Source organism: Polyergus mexicanus, unplaced genomic scaffold (assembly GCF_030449975.1).
Source record: "Polyergus mexicanus isolate NDT 795.1 unplaced genomic scaffold, iyPolMexi1.0 SCAF_26, whole genome shotgun sequence".
NCBI classification, from domain to species: Eukaryota; Metazoa; Arthropoda; class Insecta; order Hymenoptera; family Formicidae; genus Polyergus; species Polyergus mexicanus.
The window spans coordinates 2,897,855-2,918,146 of record NW_027223346.1 but is presented as its reverse complement, the minus strand read 5'-3'; the positions used below and the strand labels follow the sequence as shown (position 1 = coordinate 2,918,146).

The following is a 20,292-nucleotide window of genomic DNA, read 5'->3' as shown; positions in this document are numbered from 1 at the left end:
AAGCAGTGGTATCAACGCAGAGTACTTACATGAAAGTATTACGGTAAGATTATCGAAAACTAAATATTTTACGAGATATTTAATTTTTTTGTCAAAATATGTCAGATTAAAATATAAAATAACTCAAAAAGTACTTAATGAAAAAATACCTTTATTATAGTGTTTTGGAAAGCTCTCGAGGTAAGCTACAAGAATATGTAATGAAAAATAGAAAATTCCATTTAAAAATTCAAAGTGATTTTTATATGACCTTGACGGTGCTATTCAAGGTCATACTAATATTATTATATAATGCGCCACTTAGAGCTCTACAACTTTTGCATGGAACATTTTTCACGAAAATGCGTTGTTTCCTTAAAAGACAGCTGATAAGGGGCGTGCTGTTACACCCTGTATATACACACACACGCACAGACACACAGACACACACACACACACACACACACACGTACTGTAGAACAATAAAATTTCGAGACTTTTGTAAATTTATTTTTAATCATATAAACTTAGACAATTAAACAGTTTCAATATAGTCACCACCTAACTCGATACATTAACAATAAGTCCAACATCTTCGCCATTGCTTAAAGCATCTTTGATAGTTCTCTGAAGCAAACCCTTTCAATATTTTAATTTATGTTTCTTTTTATGTCATTTATATCTTCGAAACATTACTCTTATGCATAACTGATTCTCCGTAGACTTGTTAAATCATTTGTAACGTTTCTGTTGGCGACTTCTCTAATTTAAGGCAAAATTTAATGTTGGCGCGATGTTCAAGTGTTCCTTCCATTACACCAATTTTTAAACAAAATTTTGTAACAACATCGCGCGACTGTGTCTCATTAACTATCGAACCAAATAATTTAAAACTTACACCATGTCTTGAGTATTGAATTGTGAATAATCCTCTAAGGTAGCAGCACAAACGGACTAAACGTTCGGAAATGCGAAGCGAGTCTCGAAACTTGATTGTTCGACAGTATTATATACAGGGTGTCTGATAATAATCGCCCCATCGGTAATGTGCAGGTAGAACGGATTAAATCGAATAAGGAAAGTCCTCTACCGTTTTGCGATCTTCGCAATAATTAATGAGAAATTAATTTATAAAGATCGGCCAATTCGCGCGAGTTTTACAGCGCGGTGAGAAAAGATGGCCTGATATGGACGGCAGGTTAGGTTAGGTTGATATATGTGATTGCTAGGACGCGAGAATCCATCGTTATGTATCGCTCGTACGTGACTGTTGTCATTTGTGAAGGCCTTCACACACAAAATTCCGTAACGATGTAAGACATAAGCGTAAGAAAATGGACCAATCCCAATCGAGTATTTGGCTCTCCATAACCCTTCCACTTTTACGGAAAGCCCAATACTCGATTGGGATTGGTCAATTTTCTTACGCTTACGCCTTATGTACTTACGGAATTTTGTGTGCGATGGCAGCACTTTTCCCAAAACTTTGTCGCGCGCCTACTTTTAGGTTATCTCTCGCCGCGCGCTTATACTTGCGCAATTTTGATCGATCTTGTTTAATTAATTTCTCAATTAATCTAAATAATTATAAGAAAAATCGCAAAATGGTAAAGGACTTTCCTGCTCGGTTTAACCGAGCACTATCTGCACATTACGGATGGGACACGATTATTATCAGACACCCTGTATATAATCATAATATCATGAAATAAAAAATATGTATAAATTATGTTACGATAATTAGTGGGTGAGATATCAATTTTATACAGAGAATATATATAAGTCCCGTCCTAAAACAATGTTTAAAAAGTTGGAAGGATAATCATCATTGTGTATTAAACATAAATCGTGTAAATTGTATTAATACCGCGTGAAGACTGGCGAGGATTATTGAACGTTAACAGTACGCGCGGAATACGAACCATTATCACCGTACGTAATCGCACTACACTTTACTCGCCCGCAACTTCTCCTTCTCATTACCACATCGGCATAACATCGGCCGGTAATATTCACAGTTTCACAGTACACGATGCACCGCGATGCAGCGCGTGTTGTCTCAAATATTTTCCTCCAAATTTTACGAATAAAATCATTTATATCTCAGAGATTCAATAAACGCGACACCACTTTGCACGAATACGCGTTGTGCGATTAATTCACGCGCATCTGAAAATATCTCCGCGCGATAATAACGGATTAACGTCCCTCGTTCGGGCTCGCTTGGCGAAGATGTGCCGGGCCCGGTGAAACAAAGCGCAACGAAGGGAGAGCAGCTTCGGCGTGATCGCTCCGCTCGTAATCCCTAATCCCGACGCCAGCCACGCGCGGACGAAACGGTCGTCGGAAATGCAGATAAGCCGAAGCGCGGCGGCAAGTCGACGTATCTCATGCCACGGCGATGCGTCATGTCTATCGATTTGTGATTAAGCATTCGTACGCGAGCAGAGCTGGAGGGGATCACGGAGTAACACAAGGGGCGGAGGTGACGTCGGTGGCGAGGGCGCGCGCGAGAGTGAGAGAAAGACAGAATCTCGTGGCGGGGTCATCGTCGTTCGTCCGGTTGGCACACGTCATCGTTAGCCGCCGCCGCCGTCCGTCATCGTCGTCGTCGTCGTCGTCGTCGCCGTTCGTTTGAACGCGTCGCGACGCTAATTTCCTGTTTTTCGTATCGCGCTAATAAAGCGTACTCGGCGCACTTTAAAACCGATCAATGCCGATCGGTTGCACTCTTGCAAAAACCGAAACTGCTTTGACCTTTCGGATCTCCCTTTTTTTCTGTCGCACATTTTCTTTTGAAATTGATATTTCTGGAAATGCATAAAATATCATTGTCTTTCCAAGTCTTTTAAAAATTTTCAACTCAAGAAGACATGTTCTCTTGCTTTATGTTAATATTACATTTATAAAGTGACCAAATATGTGTGTGTGTGTGTGTGTGTGTAAAAATACATGTATACATATGCATATATAAAATTGTATTTTATATATAGGGTGTCCGATAATTTTTGACACACTCGAAGTGTGAAGGTAGATTGGCTCAAACTGAGAAGGGAAGTCCTGAAAGTACCATTTTGCGATTTTCGTAATAATTATTGAGAAATTAATTAAAAACGATGGATCAATTTGCGCGAGTATAAGCGCGCAGCGAGACGAGACAATCGAAAAGTAGGCGCGCGACAAAATTTTGGGAGGGGCGCTTTACAAATGACAACAGTTACACGTACGAGCGCTACGCAACGATGGATGGATTCTCGCGTCCTAGCAACCACATATCAATACCGTCCATATCAGGCCGTTCTTACTCACTTGCGCGAATTGGTCGATCTTTTTTAATCAATTTCTCAATAATTATTACGAAAATCGCATAATGGTACAGGACTTTTCTTTTCAATTTGACCCATTCTACCTTCACACTTCGGATGTGTCAAAAGTTATCGGACATCCTGTATATATATACATGTACATTTATGTTTATATATATATACAGGGTGTCCCAAATCATTTGGGACAATACTTGTGTGCAGATAGAGCGAACCAAACTGAGTCGAAAAGTCCTGTATCATTTTTTTTTATAACGCTTAATAAAGGAGTTATTATTGAGTAAAGTCTGGCCAATCAGCGCCGATTTTCAGCCGCGCGCCGTGAAGTGTGCGCTGCCGCATATTATCAGGCGCGTGGCTAAAGATCGGCGCTGATTGGCCAGACTTTATTCAATAATAACTCCTTTATTAAGCGTTATAAAAAAAAATGATACAGGACTTTTCGACTCAGTTTAATCCGCTCTATCTGCACACAAGTTTGTTCCAAATGATCTGGGACACCTTGTATACATATATAGTTTTTTATATGGAACTGTCAATGTGTTCAAATCATTGACTCGAGGAGAAGGCACAAAATACATATCTCTGTAATACGAAAACGAAATCCCATTTAAAAAATTTTAAAAGAATGCATCGCACCGCATTAGGAAACTTTTCCAAGTTTCGACGATTTTTACGCGCTTTACTCTGCCCGACACTTTGTTCGCAAGTTTCAAGGTAACGTTTACCAGAAAAAATATTATATTACTTTCGCTTTCTTTCACGATGCATCCCGATGAATTAAAATATGTTTTAGAGAAGAATCAAAATGGAGAAGGAATTAATTGGTATACGAAATTATTCATTTGTATCGTGCTTTTAAAAATTTTGCTGTTACTATAACATTATATATATTTTGTCATAATTTATATTTATAATTAATGTTTTATAAAATTAGGTAATTTAACAAAAACAAGGTAAGGAAGATGATCGATGATGAATATGCTGCGATAAATTTAAACATATAGTCCTGGTAATACGTTTATTTGCGAATATATAAGATGCCATAGTAAATTTAATTCTTGCCAATGCAAACCGGTAAGAGTATGCAATCGGTACATCATTGACATCCTGTAGCTTAAATCGTAATTTTCCGTCTAAAAAAAAAAAAAAAAAAAAAAAAAAAAAAAAAGTTCTACCTACTTCTAATAAAATTGCGGTAATAATTTGCATCTCATTACGCAGTATCCACACAAAATAAAATTAAACCAGGAGCGCCTTTATATTCCTTTCTCGTTGCTTTTGGGAGATTGTATAATGTGTACACTTTATAGAAATTAAAGTTCGATAAAATAAAGCGATTGGTTTAAATTCGCTTGAAATTCAATAAAATAAAATACGGCATCTATGAATAGAAGATATTTGCGATAATACATATGGGAGGAAAATCGAGTTGACAAACTTCAAGATATAAAAGCGCATTTTAATGTAAAATCTTTCGAGTCATAAATTAGGACTTAATACAGTAACATATGATAATATCGATTTTAACGCATATAAGATTGAAATGGGTTTTCGCTGTTCAAACGATTCCAACTCTGCCATTTCTTATCACATCACTGTGCGCAACGGAAATGGGTGACGAAGCGGACAAGACGAACCAAGACATAGGCTGTCTCGCAGAAGGAAACGCATCTTAACATGCAGCAGCACGCAAGGGGACCAATCGGTAGTAACAAAACACGCTCCGTATGCCGCCGGGCTTTAAGCGAGATGAAATGAGATGAGAGCACCGGCGCGCGTTCGCTGCAGCGGCAGCATCTCGGTCGCTTTCGACAGAGAAGTGTGTTCGTTCGGTCCGTGAGCCGGGAAAATGGCCGTGTTATTAAATCGATCGGTGCTCCGGCCAGTGGAGAGGGATCGGGAGAGTCGGGCCTGGGGTTTAGGACGAAGTGGAGAAGACGCGGGGCGATCAACGTTGCGTATTATATATATATATATATATATATATATATATATATATATATATGTACGTGGGGTTGATGAGCGCGCGCGGTCGCCAACCAACGGTAGGAAGGGACCGAGGATTACGAATGATGGCCCTTGCTCGTCCCGGAGAAGAACAGACTTGCGTACATCGGTACGCTTTTGGCGCTCACGTACGGCGAAAGCGAGCAAGACGAGCGAAGCGAAAAACACGAACGAGGGCCTCATCAAAGCGGAAGAGATTGACGCTGCTTCAACGATTCTTGAACTTCGTTTCGTTATCGAGGAATCGTTAACTCTCTGTTGTGTAACTTCGGAATAATGATACGCGGTATCCTTTTTTTTTTTTTTTTTTTTTTTTTTTTTTTTTTTTTTTGTTAGGGCAAGAGCACAAAATTTTGCATAAGCGCATAACCTTAAGCATAAGGAAATTGATTGGTCCGTAAACATATGCATAAGAAGATGGACCTAACCTAACTTTAATCTTATAAATGGTGTTTACGTATATGTCTTTGATTTTTTTTCGAAAGAAGGGAATTCTGGAGGATTTATTTTATATATAACAGAGACATCTATAAAACTTTTAAATTATACATATTTAAAAAAAATTGCACATATAAAATTAATATTTATTATTCTAATAAAATAAATTCAATTGGTCGATAACAGTGAAGATTTCTCGCGCAAGGTGAGCAAAAATCATTCTACAACTATCGCCTATCAATTGGATGTATCACCGAGTTCTCCTCTCCGCAATCTCTTGATGATGTTCGATCGTTGTCGATGATTGCGCGAAAAATGCGATATAGGAAACACGTGCATTTTTTTTATTCGTTCGTAATTTCTACGCGGCGAACGCGTCGTTGAGATTGAAAATGGCCAAGGCTTGCTACACTTATCGCGGAAAGAGCACAAACGTGACTACTCGTTGCTATTTTCGGGGCGCAGAATATACGGCTGGAATTTTTTTTTTGGTGCACGTACCCGACGACAGGAACGTGCCAGGAAGAAAATAGCCCGGACCAACGGCGCGGATCTTGCGGCCCGGAAAGACGACGCGACAGTGAGTAACTTCCACGAAAATTAACATATAGGCCGCTTGCCTATGTGAGCATATGCGTATTCAGAATAACACATAAATATGCAGTACATATAGGCGATGCAAAATGTTTGCTCTTCAAATAGCATTTTTTAATCATAAAAATATGTCAATTATTTAACGAATCAGTCATTTTTAATCTTAATTACATCTTGCTGTTATTAGAATGGCAAAAATTAAATGTTATTATCATATTATAGAAATAACAAAAAAACTGTGTTGATAAAATTTCAAATTTAATAAAATCAAATATTTAAAAAAATAATAAATAAATTCGAATCAAATAATTAAAAGAATGTTTGGTAAATTCGACTAATAAGAGTATTTAGCATCGAGCGAGAGATAATGGAAATTATTTTGAGAAAGCACAAAAGAGATTGATGTTGAAATTTATTACGCAACACATTGATATTAACCTCGGGAAAGGCCGCGTCGTCGCAGTTTTTCGATAAAATTTTTCGCTATTATTTGCGCAATGTCAAATCGAACGGGACGAAAGAATCGTGCGATTAAATTGGAATCGTACGTGTTTCGAGCCGTAATTTTGCAGCTGTAATAACACGGCTGGAAGACTAAAGGGTTATAAGTTGCAAGCTCGCGCAAGGTACTGATCTTATGAAATAAACTGTTACCAGCATCTGTGCGCGAATGGAATAAATTCACTCGGAATTTCGCCGGTTTTCTCGAATTCCATTCTCCTCGATATGTACATACAAAATTCAACACATTTATAAAAGGAATAAATTATTCGTTCGCGCAATGTGCTTTTCCTTGACAAAATATAAGCACAGAAGATAATTAAAAATTATATAATTTTTTTTTTTGAAACACCGTGGTGATGTTACTCCGAGTACTGAGGAAAATAATGTAGACAAGCCCTCTTACATTGCATTACCTTTTGTTGAAGGTTTGAGTGACAGTATCGGTCGGTTTTTTAAAGATATGGGTTTTAATGTTGTCTACAATGTACCTAAAAAATTAAACTCATTGATTAAACGTGGTAAGGATGTGCTGCCTATTAGTAATAGAACGGGAGTCGTTTATAAAATAAATTGCAAGAAATGTAGTGCTTCATATATTGGTCAAACGAAAAGACATTTAGTTACCCGCGTCAAGGAACATTTTAATAACATAAAAATGCACGCTAGTAATCTTTCTGTAATTAGTAAACACAAATTAGAATTTGATCATGACTTCGTTTGGTCAACGCCTGATATCCTGCATACTGAAAAACATGTAAGAAGGAGAGAAATAGCTGAAATGTTCTTTATTAAAAAATATGACAACACTGTTACCTCTCAAAAGGATACAGAGAATTTAAATAACATATACGATAGATTAATAAAGGTCGTTTAGTCTTTCTCGGTATCTTAAACAGAGAGGTTGACACAGTGTCTCATTATGACATAGCGACTTTTTTCTCTTTCAACTTTAACTATAATGCAGGTACATAAATTTGTTTACTTCATTTTTGTAACGTAATTATCATTATTTAATATTGTAATTTTAGTTTGATAAGGACCAAAATCATATGGTCGAAAAGTTGTGATAACAATCGAACAATAAATTGCCAGTTGGGTCGTACATATATAAACACTCCTTTAATTTATCTACTGGCGACATCTCAAAATTAAACATCAATAATTAATAATATATGAGATAAGATAATTAATAATGTACAATAAAAGAAAATTTATGAATTTCTGTACTAATATAAAATGATTTGGCACAAGCATGTAATTTTAATTTTTTAAAACAGCAATTAAAAATAGTATTAATAAATAAAACAAAAATCGTCTGAGAAAGAATTGAGAAGTTTATCAAATATTTTTATATATTAAAAAAATCAGATATGCTGTATCAATAAATAAAATATGTAGAATTAATTCACTATGTGCGAAATAAAGATACTATTCAATATTGGTCAGCTCATTCATTAAACAAGATGCAATATAATTCATCTATTCCGAGCGCGTAACGAGTTTTCACCGAAAACGCGCGCCACAAAATATCGCGCCTCTAGTAGTGGCATTATTTCGCTCGTCATGAGCAAAATCCGCTTTGCTGAACGAGGATCTTGATAAACCGTTGCCAATTATGGCTTTGAAATAACCCCTCGGCCACGTGCGTCCGTGGAGTTTAAAAATTAATAAAAAAAAATATTCAATGCGATACTTCGGTAATCAACTCTGTCATCGTACGTTACGCTAATCACGTTTGTGTCGGATGAAAATTGCGATTTTTGCAACTTTATTCTGCAACCGGGCTATTATTTTCAAAGTCGACCGGGATCCCCCTGTTCCATGTTAAATTCCTCGCGCGCGCAAGTTTATCGCGTTAAGCCCGAATCACACTAGCGGCTCGCGGCCGCGACTGCAATTCTGCCTCAGCCAATCAGAAAGCAGCGGTCAGCGATTGCGATTGGCGACTGCCGTTTCGACTTTTGTCCATTTTTCGAGTCGCAATCGCAGTCGCAGCCAATCACAGAATGCCGTATGGCCATGCGATGCTTTGCCAAAAAGGCACAAATTTTTTTTTCTCTTCTTCATACGTGTATTTCTTAATCGTTGTAGGTTTGCATGCACATTAACTATTTTTCAGTTCACTATCACCAGATTCCTCTAATATTTCACTAATTATTACACTGTATTCTTCAGAAAAAATACTGAATGTGAGCCGTGGTAGTCGCAATCACCAATTGCAAGTGTGATTGAAACATAGCAAATCGCAATCGCAAACGCAATCGCAGTCGCGGCCGCGAGCCGCTAAATGCGATTCGGGCTTTACGTATTACTTGCGCTGTTTCACGTTTATAACTATATAATACGTGTAACCCCGTAACTCATGTAATATAATTTACAGTGAAGCGGAACGCATTTTCTGTGCCGATAACGAGTTACGACGAGCAACCAGGTGACATCGAACACACTAAATCAATGGCACCGAATCCGTTTTCATCCTCGAAGTTTGGAAAGGGAGGTGCTTTGAAATCAGGAAGAAGTCGCAATTACTCGCGCTCGATATAATACAAAGTCGATACGAGAAAATCCGAGAGATCGCGTCCTTCCCACCGATTCGCCTTTTCGTTTCGCGGCACAGCCTCGTTATTATTTCCAATCATAACCATCCAATCCCGATCGAGGAACGACAGTGCCATCCTGGCGAACCCTTTGTGACAGAGGGATTAGCACGCGATCGATCGAGAGATCGGAATGTCGGGACGGGGGGAGGGGGGGGGGAGGGACGTAGACGTAGACAGTGAGCGACGACAACGCGATAGTTGGCTCGTCTCCAAATCCGTTTAATTTCGTTTACGGGACGCGAGGAATAGTAGCAGCAGTCTTGCTACTGTTCGTTTACCAGGATTACGCGAATGCATCGTGACGGGATTGCTGAGTGTGCCGTATTCACGTCGAATCGGAACCGATCGGGCGATTGACGTTTAAACGTCGAACAGCTGATCGCATGACAGAGTGAAAAGAATCAGTTTTTTTTTTTTTTAATGCTACAAAATAAATAGCGTAGTAAGTTTATTGTGAGTTTAAATTACAATATGTATGAGTTTCTCCCGTCACATCATTTTCATCGAATAATAATAAATTTAAATTATTCGAAAAAAAAAAGAAAAAAAAAATTTACTTACCAGCGTGAGATCAATATAAAACAATTGATATGAAAGCAATGAAAATTAAAATCTTTTTAATATATCGTTTTCATATTATTAAAATTTTATATGTTTTTTTTATATTTTCTTAAATAAACAAGCTTCTTGTCTTCTGTATATAAAATTATTTTACATATCGCTTTCTTCCTCAATATAATCTATCTCAGTTACTGAATACTTAAACAATAATCTGCGATATTACCCGTTAAACGTCAAACAAAATCTCACGTCTATGAAATTCATCTGCGAAAACTTTTCACTCGTCGTATCGAATCATAGTGGATGGAGAGATCGGTGTTTAAGATGGCCCCGGGGGTTAATTCGTTCCTGTACCATCTAATCGCGTTACTCTCCCAGCTCGCAAATTTCCTTCTTCGGATATAATCGGGTGAACCGAACGCGTAAATTTATTAACCGTCGCGTAAACTTGACGAAATTGCAGTTAGGAAGTCCGCCCCGATGTTATCGATTCATCGTTAGACCGAAAAAGAAGTATAATCACCGAAGCGACAGGTAGACGACTTGACTGGATAAAATTGAAAAGGAAAATAGATTACTCGACGTTATTCGTGCACGTTTATCGCACAGCTCGCACACGTCGGGCAAAAAAGATACGTCGTGAGATATTTCCTACGTGAGCTATGCATCAGCCAACTACAAATTATTTATTTCCTTGCTGCTATTTGATTATTCCCAAATGTGACTAATCTTATAGCTTCACTATATATATGAAGAAATATATATTTCGTGACGGAAAATATATAATTATTTAATACATATCAGTGAAGAGAATTTATGTCCCACGTGTGCGAGCGTAACCGGCTAACCGAAAATAATATCTTATGTAAATAGATTAATAAGTAATAGATTAAAGGTCATTTACATACACGATCAAGGCAGGTCACAGAGAAAGAGAGAGAGAGAGAGAGAGAGAGTTTTCTCTCTTCTCTTTCTTTAAAAGTCTCCATCTTTAAGAAGCTTGATTTAAAAAAAAGGTACATTTCTGCTCTATCATATGATTATATATGATACATTTGATTATATTTAAAATATAGAAAGACTTGCAAATAAATTACACAATACGTATAAAATATTATTTCTACAATCTTTTTAAATAATCAGATTCGTTCAAACAGCTGTTGCTCTAAATCTGCCCCAATATCATCTATGCTCCTTTAAACACTTTCGAGAATCATTTGTGTAAAAAAACAAGTAACGAATTATCTGTCTAATTTAATTTCTCCAACACAAATTTGAAGATTATCTAACAATAGATATGAATGGATAACATGAAAAGTTAATTATTTAAATAATTAATTAATTATCGATTAATTATTACATTTTTTTGAATATAGACAATTAAATGATTGAGGTCGAAAAGAAGTCGCTTATAATTTTCGTTTTTAAGAGCCGAGGAAAGGGTAAACGTATTGTATATATTATATCTCTCTCTTATATCTTCTGCTCTCTAATATGTATTTCATAAATTTTTATTTTCACCTAAAGTGAGGGCATATGATTCTTATATGTGTGACCCACAATTCTCTGTTCTCTCGATATATAAGATCATTCAATAAGAAAGATACAGACATGAATACCATATATATATATATATCGAAAGATATCGGCGTCCGATTCAAAGTTCAATTGTAACTATGTGCATTATGCAGTGTGTTACGAGGCAGTCATGGAAGAGTCTCGCTAAGATAATCCTCGCGAAAAGAAATTGGCCTCAACTACATAATTCAACGGCTTAATGTTTTAGAGGATAGAATGGGAGGTGGCGGGGAAGTGCGGGCGCGTATATACTCCTAAATCGATTGATATTTTTGTATTTCTCGGCTGGATGCATCTCGCAGCGCACGGGAATAATACAATTCGCCCGTGTGTGTGTGTGTGTGTGTGTCTATATATGTGTCTTCGTATCTCTTCCCTCTGCAATCGTGCTTTTTTTCATCGCCACGAGAACCGCGCATGTATCTATATACCGAATTCGAAGCACGGTAAACGCATTTATCAAGCCGCGTGAGCGTTACGCGCGAGAGAGCGATGGGCGCGCGTTGTGTTAAAGCCACCCAATGGCGTCGCTAAATTTTTTTGCACCCTTTTTATACGAATCGCAGTCTTGATTCTTATTAACTCATGCGAATTAATATAAAAGAGAAAGAAATATATATTAAACATGCATACGGTATATATATACAGGATGTCCCATTTTAGAGGACCCACTCAAATATCTCAGAAACACTGCGTTAAATCGAAAAATGTTTCAAACAAAAGTTGTGTGGCTTCAAGGGGGCCATAAGATGGTGACAATGATTTGACCTTGGAAAATCATTTGAAGGTCATGTGAAGGTCAACTTTAAAATCTTAAATGGAAACCCCCATTTTTTATTTAGTATTCTTGTAGCTGACATCGAGAGCTTTCCAAAACACTATACCTAAATGTTTTTCCATTAAGTACTTTTCGAGTTACAAGGCTTGAAAGTTACAGTACCGCCGGCATTAGCATTACCCAAGATGATCGGAGAACGATTCCGCCAATGAAGGGTTGGATTGGTTGGATCAATCACCGATCTTGCCTTCATTGGTTGAATCAACCATCGATCTTGCCTTCATTGGCGGAATCGTTCTCCGATCATCTTGGGTAATGCTAATGCCGGCGATACTGTAACTTTCAAGCCTTATAACTCGAAAAGTACTTAATGGAAAAACATTTAGTTATAGTGTTTTGGAAAGCTCTCGATGTCAGCTACAAGAATACTAAATAAAAAATGGGGGTTTCCATTTAAGATTTTAAAGTTGACCTTCACATGACCTTCAAATAATTTTGCAAGGTCAAATCATTGTCACCATCTTATGGCCCCCTTGAAGCCACACAACTTTTGTTTGAAACATTTTTCGATTTAACACAGTATTTCTGAGATATTTGAGTGGGTCCTTTAAAATGGGACACCCTGTATATATATATATATATATATATATACACACATATATATACATAGAAATTATTTAAATAAATTTGCTTAATTAATGTTTTAGAAAAATTATCTAACTAAAATTATTATACAAGCGTTTCTAAAAGAATATGTTACATATTAAATTGTCGAATGGAAAAAACATTTGTCTTCTTATTTAAGAAAGTAATAAATTAAATTGTTTGAATGAGAGAGTCTGGATTTATATTAAATATCGATTTCACATATTTCGCGATATCGGATAAATTATCGTTATTTTATAACACTGACAGCAGCTTAAACTCAAAATAAACGCGTGTTCGTCGAAATTTGCGAATTATTGATCTTTCGATCAATAATTAAGTTAATATTTAAATAAGATAATAAATAAAAATTTTTTCGTTTTCTCCTTATGTTAAACTTGCATTTATAGCCCGCGTTATAAGTTTTGCTTATTCTTACTACGTAATAGCTACGCCCCTAATTCGTATATAGCCGGCGGCCACGTGTGGCACCAGTTAAAGTATGTACTCCCATTTACGCATTCTCGCACCGGCCACATATAAACAACGTATGACAATAGTTTACGCGTGCACGTGGACTATGCAAATTATGTTTTTACGCGCGTGCAATCTATGCAGATAACGCGTAATCTATATATATATATAAACAAGCTTATAATATGACTCTGTAATTAACTCCGTGACACGTGTTTTTTTTTATGTAAAGTAATTACTTAAAAGCTGTTATTTAACTTCATAAATCTGTCAATGAAAAACTGGTTACTCTTTTTTCTTTCTTTCTTTCTTTTTTTTTTTTAAAGAAAAAAGAAATTGAATATAATTTATGAAGCTCTTTTGAACTTATTCGAATATTTACACGTAAAATAATGTAAGTATTTAGATTTATTTAGATTTTTATTGAATTATTTATGTGTGTTATGATTACGATGCTAATATGTTAAATAAATTATTTAATATTAAACCCGTGAATCCGTGACTCCCTCTAACACTTTCATACAACTATTTATAATTTTATATATTTATAAAATTATTATTTTATAAATAATTATTTATATTAATTATTATTAATTTTATATAATCATTATAATTTTATATATTCATATTTAATATAACTCTGATTTTTATTTCATTTTATTTACATTGATTATATTCGATTATATTTTTAACGAAATAAATTGTCTTTATATTCTACGGTAATTAATTTTAGTGCTCAATTATCAGATTTTTATTCATAAATAAGATCTCATACATGATTTTCTCATTAATGCGGTATATAAAATTGAAAAAGAAATCGAACGGCTACATTTGGTGCTAAACGACATATACGGAATAGAATGGAGAACAAACTTCAGCATTAAAGATGGAGAATACCGGAAATATTTTACGAGGAGGATTTATTACGTCACTAGCGTTTTAATCACGTCTCCTTCTCTTTTCGTCGTCGATGTTTCGTCTTCGAGTTTGTCGGTACGATGAGCTCGACAACAAACGAGCTTTAAGAGGAAACCACGGCGGTGTTCATGGTGGGTATGGGTGGTAAAAATCATCAAGGAAGGGTCATCGAGCAATGGAATCGCAAACGAGCGGCATGAAAGAGCGAAAACGAGACGGAGAAAGAAAGAAAGAAAGAAAGAAAGGACAGGAGAAATAACAATTTTTCCCTCTTCGCGTCGTTCGACCCTTCGTCTTTTATTTCGTACGAATGAACGTTTTATATACATAATATGATATATGACGTAAACTTACGATGACGAGAGAGAAGGGGTAGGGAAAAAATTCGTCGCTGTACTATTATAGAAGGGAAACTAAAGGATTAAGAGATAAGGGAGAGAAGCTGCAGTAGAGAGAAACGGGAAAGCATCATTTGCCTGCATAGACCTTTCTGTTTCCCTACTTTGCGCCTAAATGACACGGCGTCTTCTCATCTAAGGGTGTACTCTCGTCGGAGCACTGGCACCGCCACGATTTATCCGCCGTAGAGATATAACGACGCCGAGAGGTCGACGTCGACGTCGTCAAGACGAGGAAGCAGCGGCGGCAACGCGGTGTGGGTGTGGATATATATCGCAAGCCCCCGGATGGTAGCTTCAAACGAAAACTCTGCCGCTGTCCAACGAGTTTGTATTGAGCGTAGGAGGTAAAGGCATCAACGGTGCTACGGGGAGAGTAAGAGCGAAAAGAGAAGAAGAGAGAGATAGCGACAGGGCAACGCGAGAGAGGGTGAACGAAGGTTCGAATAAAGCGTAGAGTGGGTCGACGAGCGGAATGAGAGAGAGAGAGAGAGAGATGGGAGCAAAAGAAAGAGACGGGGAGCGTGATAGCGCGGAAAGAGAGCAAGAAGGAGGGACAGAGGCTCCTCGTAACGCGCGATGCTGCTGCTGCTGCTGCTGCTGCTGCTGCTGCTGCTGCAGAATGAAGTTGGGACGAGGAAAACGCGAGAGGGGTGGAGAAACTGCCGCAGACCTCGGTCTGCCGTGATAGGTGAGGTGAGGTAGGTGGCAATCAATAAATATACAGAACCGGCGAAGAGCGAGGGAGACAGAGGCTGACCGAGCGAGCAAGCGGCGACCGACCGACTGAAAGCGAGAGAACGACAGAGAGAGAAAGAGAGAGAGAGAGAGAGGCATCTCTCGCTGCTTGCGTCCGTTCGTCCGCTCGCTCGCTCGTGTTCGTTCGTTCTTGCGTCCCCAAAGCCCTACGGACCTAAACCCGGAGTGAGGACGACGAAGAAAAAGCGACGGAAGCTACGGAAGAGCGACCGAGACAAGTAGCCGACGAAGACTGAGACGGATGATAGCGATGGACCAGGAAACCGGGGAAAGGGGGTGAGGGATAGGGGGCCGGGGTGGAGGATAGAGAGGAAGAGGAGGGGAAGACGGAAAAAGCAGCGGAGAACAGCTCGGGGGAGAGATCTCGCCCGAGGTTGAGGGGAAGATGCGACACGATGGCGGGTCCAGGGAACACGAAGAGGGATGACGCGGTCGAAGGCGATGCGACGAAATAAACAATGAAAGGTCTCGTCTTCGTTGAGAGGCGACGGAAAAAAATCCACTCCACACGGGGGGAACGAAAGTAAGTGTCAATTTTTCGGGGGGGGGGGGGGGGGGCGCCGAAATCAACAAATAATAATAAGCGCGGGATGGACTCTTAGTTAGCACACATTAACGTACGATCGTGTTATCTTTATGTGCGCGCGGATAATTTAAATAAAGTAGACTGTCTTTTATACAAAGTACGTAATAAAAATTAGTTCATTTTAAATTTAGCTCTTAACACGCGACATTGTATTAATCGTCCCTTCCTGTTAATCAATATTTTTCAAATAGAGAATGTATACGAGAATTTGTAACATGCATTACGTACAATTAAGAACAGCTTTAAGATTAGATCTTGAAATTGCATAAATATAGGCGAAATATAGCATTCGACGATAAAAATGTCAGAAGGTATATAAACGGAGTGCAAGACGCATGCCGAATTAAATGTCTCTTATAAAGAATCATTGAATTTGGATCTTCTTCTCTTCGTCAATTGATTCGACTTCTGCTATTTAAAATAGAATTTTTTATTGAAATTAAAGTGTAAAAAAAAAAAAAAAAAAAGTTTGAGGTATCTAAGGCTGGCGCTTGGAAACGAATCTTCTGATCGAAGAATGCGATATGCGATACCTCAAGTTCTCTCCTTTGTCGCAAGGAAGCGGTCGAGAGCCGTCAGAAGGAGTCTTGATAACCTTGGAAGAGAGAGAGAGAGAGAGAGAGAGAGAGAGAGAAAGGGGGGGCGGAGAGGGGGAGACAAAGGCTGGGTACGATCTGTGTGCACGCGGGACTAATTGATTTCAGGATGAGGTAAGAGAAAGAGAGAGAGAGAGAGAGGGGTGGGGGAGGAGGGGGAAGAAAAGATGCCCTCCGCTCGTTAAAACGGCGCTAATAAATCGCGTTGAGGGGCGCGAGAGCTTATTGGGCCCACTTTGTATCACGCATTCGCTTTCAAACGACCATGTAAATCCACGGCAATTGCAATGGCATCACGTAACGGCGCGGTATGTGAGAAAGGATCCATCCTCAGATCGAGCGAAATATCTTATTTGACGTCCAGACTTCATTAATCATAAAGAATTACTCATATATCATTCGTATAATGAGTCTCACAGTTCCATTATTCTATATGATGGAGAAAAAAAAAAAAAAAAAAAAAAAAATTATATATATTTAATAAAGATTGCCAACGAGTTATACATTGTGAATTTAATTAATAAATTATATGTATAAAAAGAAGATCTTGTATATAACATAAAAACTAAAATATAAGCATCCTGGAAAAAGATGATATTCGTGAGAATAATTTGTATGTAACTTACGTAATTAAAGTCTTATCTATATCAATATCAATAATGAAACTTTTTTCAAAAGAAGAAAAAAGTCCAATTAAAAAGATCTCGAAGAATATCTTTTTACGATTAATCCTCTCGCGTCTTTATGGAAAAGAGAGAGAGAGAGAGAGAGAGAAAGAGAAGAAGAAGAAGAAGAAGAAGAAGAAAGAAAGATAATTTGCGATTCATCTGAAACATCAAAGATCTACTCCGCGTTCAGAGAAAGAAACTCATAGATAATTTTATTTTTGGTACTCCCTATTGCAATAACCCTCCTCCAATCTGTCAGCTTATGTACTCGCGGATCGTGCGAAACCATCTGATTGGTCGCCCGTCACGGAAACGTGCTTCGACGATCGAAATCGGAGTAGCCGGGAGCAAACTTCCTTCTGGACAAGCACGACAACTCATGCCGGCGAATATAACGACGTCGGAATTCGCGAATATCCTTTCGAAATACCAAGCACATGCTCAACCAAGCGCTTGTTACACGAAAAATATTTACTCGTTTCGCCTAAACAATATCGTGCACGATCGTATGGATCGGACAAGGACAGAAAGGATTTCCCACCCGTGTTCGTGATCGTCGGACAAAAATCTCAAGGGAGAGAATTGTTACCGGATACAAACGAGGGATGATTAGACAGGGGTTGGGACTACTGAAATTTTGTAAAAGAATTCCATGAGAATGCCCCGATCTACCGGTATTTTTGTTCAAAGTTCCAGATAAAGAGAATATTTTGAAGATCTTTTGGCAATTTTCTAAAATAAGTTTTTGTATTATATGCATTTTCTAAGCTTATACCATAATTTAACTTATTTAACTTTAACTATAACCATTTTCATTCCTTATCACTAAGAATTAAAATAAAGAATATGCACTACATGTTCAATATTTTGTTAAGACATTGAATATATAAACAGAGATAGATATATATTTATAAATTAAAATAATTTATAAATAAAATATGTATTATATATATATTAGGTGTACAACTTTGCTTCCGCCGTTTTCCTATAGATGGCTTTAGCGGTAAGTAGTGGTCGAAATAAATAGATCGTAGACGTCATGCGATAAACTTGGGCATCTGTCAACATAACCCCATAGAAACATTAGTCGATTTGTGTCCGCGTCATAAAGTTATTCTCGATTGAAAATGTCAGTTTCCGAGCCAAATTCTCGTCATTTGCGGGAGGTTTTAATTTTCTGCTTCAATATGAAGAAATCTGCGGCTGAGGCTCATCGAATGCTCTCAAATACTTATGGTGAAGTCGCTATTGGTGAAAGAACGTGTCGCGAGTGGTTTCAACGCTTCAAGAACGGTGATTTTCACGTCGAAGACCGGCATAGCGGTGGAAGAGAGAAGTTTTTCGAAGATGCAGAATTGGAGGCATTACTTAATGAAGACTCGAGTCAAAGTCAAAAAGAATTGGCGCGATCATTGGGAGTGGATAATACTTTGAATCATAAATGTATAACCAGTTTTTTACAATAAAGCCTCGAATTTCGGAAAAAAACGGCGGAAGCAAAGTTGTACACCTAATATATATATATATCTTAAACGTATAATTCACAACTTGGGGTTTATTGGCGGATTGCCTATTGCTTACAGTATAAGAGCAATTATGAGAGAGAATTTCTTTAAGAATCCCCTGAGTCCCTCATAAAATTCTACGAGAATTCTCAGATTGCTCCAGGTACATAAAAAATTCTCTGAGAATTCCAGGTTTTCTACGTTTTTCCAGGGAGTAAACACCCTGTTAGATGAATGAAACGCCATCATTGCATGTCGTTGCATTACGAGTGCAAGAAACACTATTTGTATTTTGTTTATCTGCGCGCAGAAATTTATGCCCCTTTGAAATTTCGTCTGCGTAGCCTCTCGTCCATTTCTCCATCTATAATTAATTCTATCCAAGTTATCCGGAATATAATTCTGGCGGATATTGGTTATTCTGCAAATACATATCTAACCGGTGCGCAGAAGAAACCGACCGTTGGAGCGCGAAGAGAGCGCTCTCCTATTATCGGACTTCTTTCCTCGATTTATCTTCGTCGCATCGCGTAACGACGCCGTTTATCGGCCATCTAGTCATTCCGCGTAACAGAGAAAGACGTAAAAATGAGAGAGAGAGAGAGAGAGAGAAAAGAATAGCGAAACGAGCGAAGATGACTTACCGCCGAAGAGCGCTGTAGGATCGAGCAACGGATTGGCCTGGTCCGCCTGGAGTTTCTCGGAGGTGGAGGTGGCGCCCGGAGTCGCCGCCGTCGTTGCTTCAGCCCCGCCACCTCCGCCGCCTCCGCCGCCCCCGCCCGATGCGGAGTTCTCCTTCTCCATGCCAGTCCCCTGGAACACCGCACACAGTTTCGTTACCAGAGAGAGGTTATATTACTCTCGCGCGAGTCCGCATCGCCAAGGACTCCTTCTCTCCGCACGTTCTTTTTATCTCGAAAAAACCCGACGAGAGGGAGGAGATGGAACAGGTTTCGCGCCGATATTTACGACGGTGGTTACATCGCCGCGGTCGGTGTCTCGGAATTTCGGCACCGAATTCGCGATACACGGATTTTTCCTGCGAAGCCTCGACGATACCGTCAGCTTGTTATTCGAGAAGAATAACACAAGTTTTTTTTATCGATCGATTTCTAACGGAAAATACTAAAGAAGTTACCATTTTATATGAAACGCGTCCTCGAAGTACAACGAGAGATATATCGACGATTTTTGAGTCCAAAATAAATTCAAATGAATATACTCTATGAGTTACACGATACGCGGCGAGTACCTGCCGTATCGAAAAGATATAGCCGTACTAATTAAAACAATCAAAGTAGAAAGATTACGTTTTCTCTTATTCTCTACGTACACAATAGCCTACAACGTAGAACTGCATCGTCATTTTAGAGCCAAG

The 20,292-nt window shown here is 38.2% G+C and overlaps 1 protein-coding gene across 12 annotated transcripts in view; it reads right to left on the bottom strand.

Moving 5' to 3' along the window:
* Positions 1-20,292, bottom strand: part of LOC138943350 (bromodomain adjacent to zinc finger domain protein 2B) — a 157,309-nt gene that overhangs the window by 33,966 nt on the left and 103,051 nt on the right. For all 12 annotated transcript variants that reach the window (XM_070314106.1, XM_070314108.1, XM_070314109.1 and 9 more), the window contains one exon: positions 19,559-19,727. In XM_070314106.1, coding sequence (XP_070170207.1) covers positions 19,559-19,718 — 160 coding nt within the window. In that variant the 5' untranslated portion in view covers positions 19,719-19,727. The remainder of the gene's footprint in view (positions 1-19,558; positions 19,728-20,292) is intronic.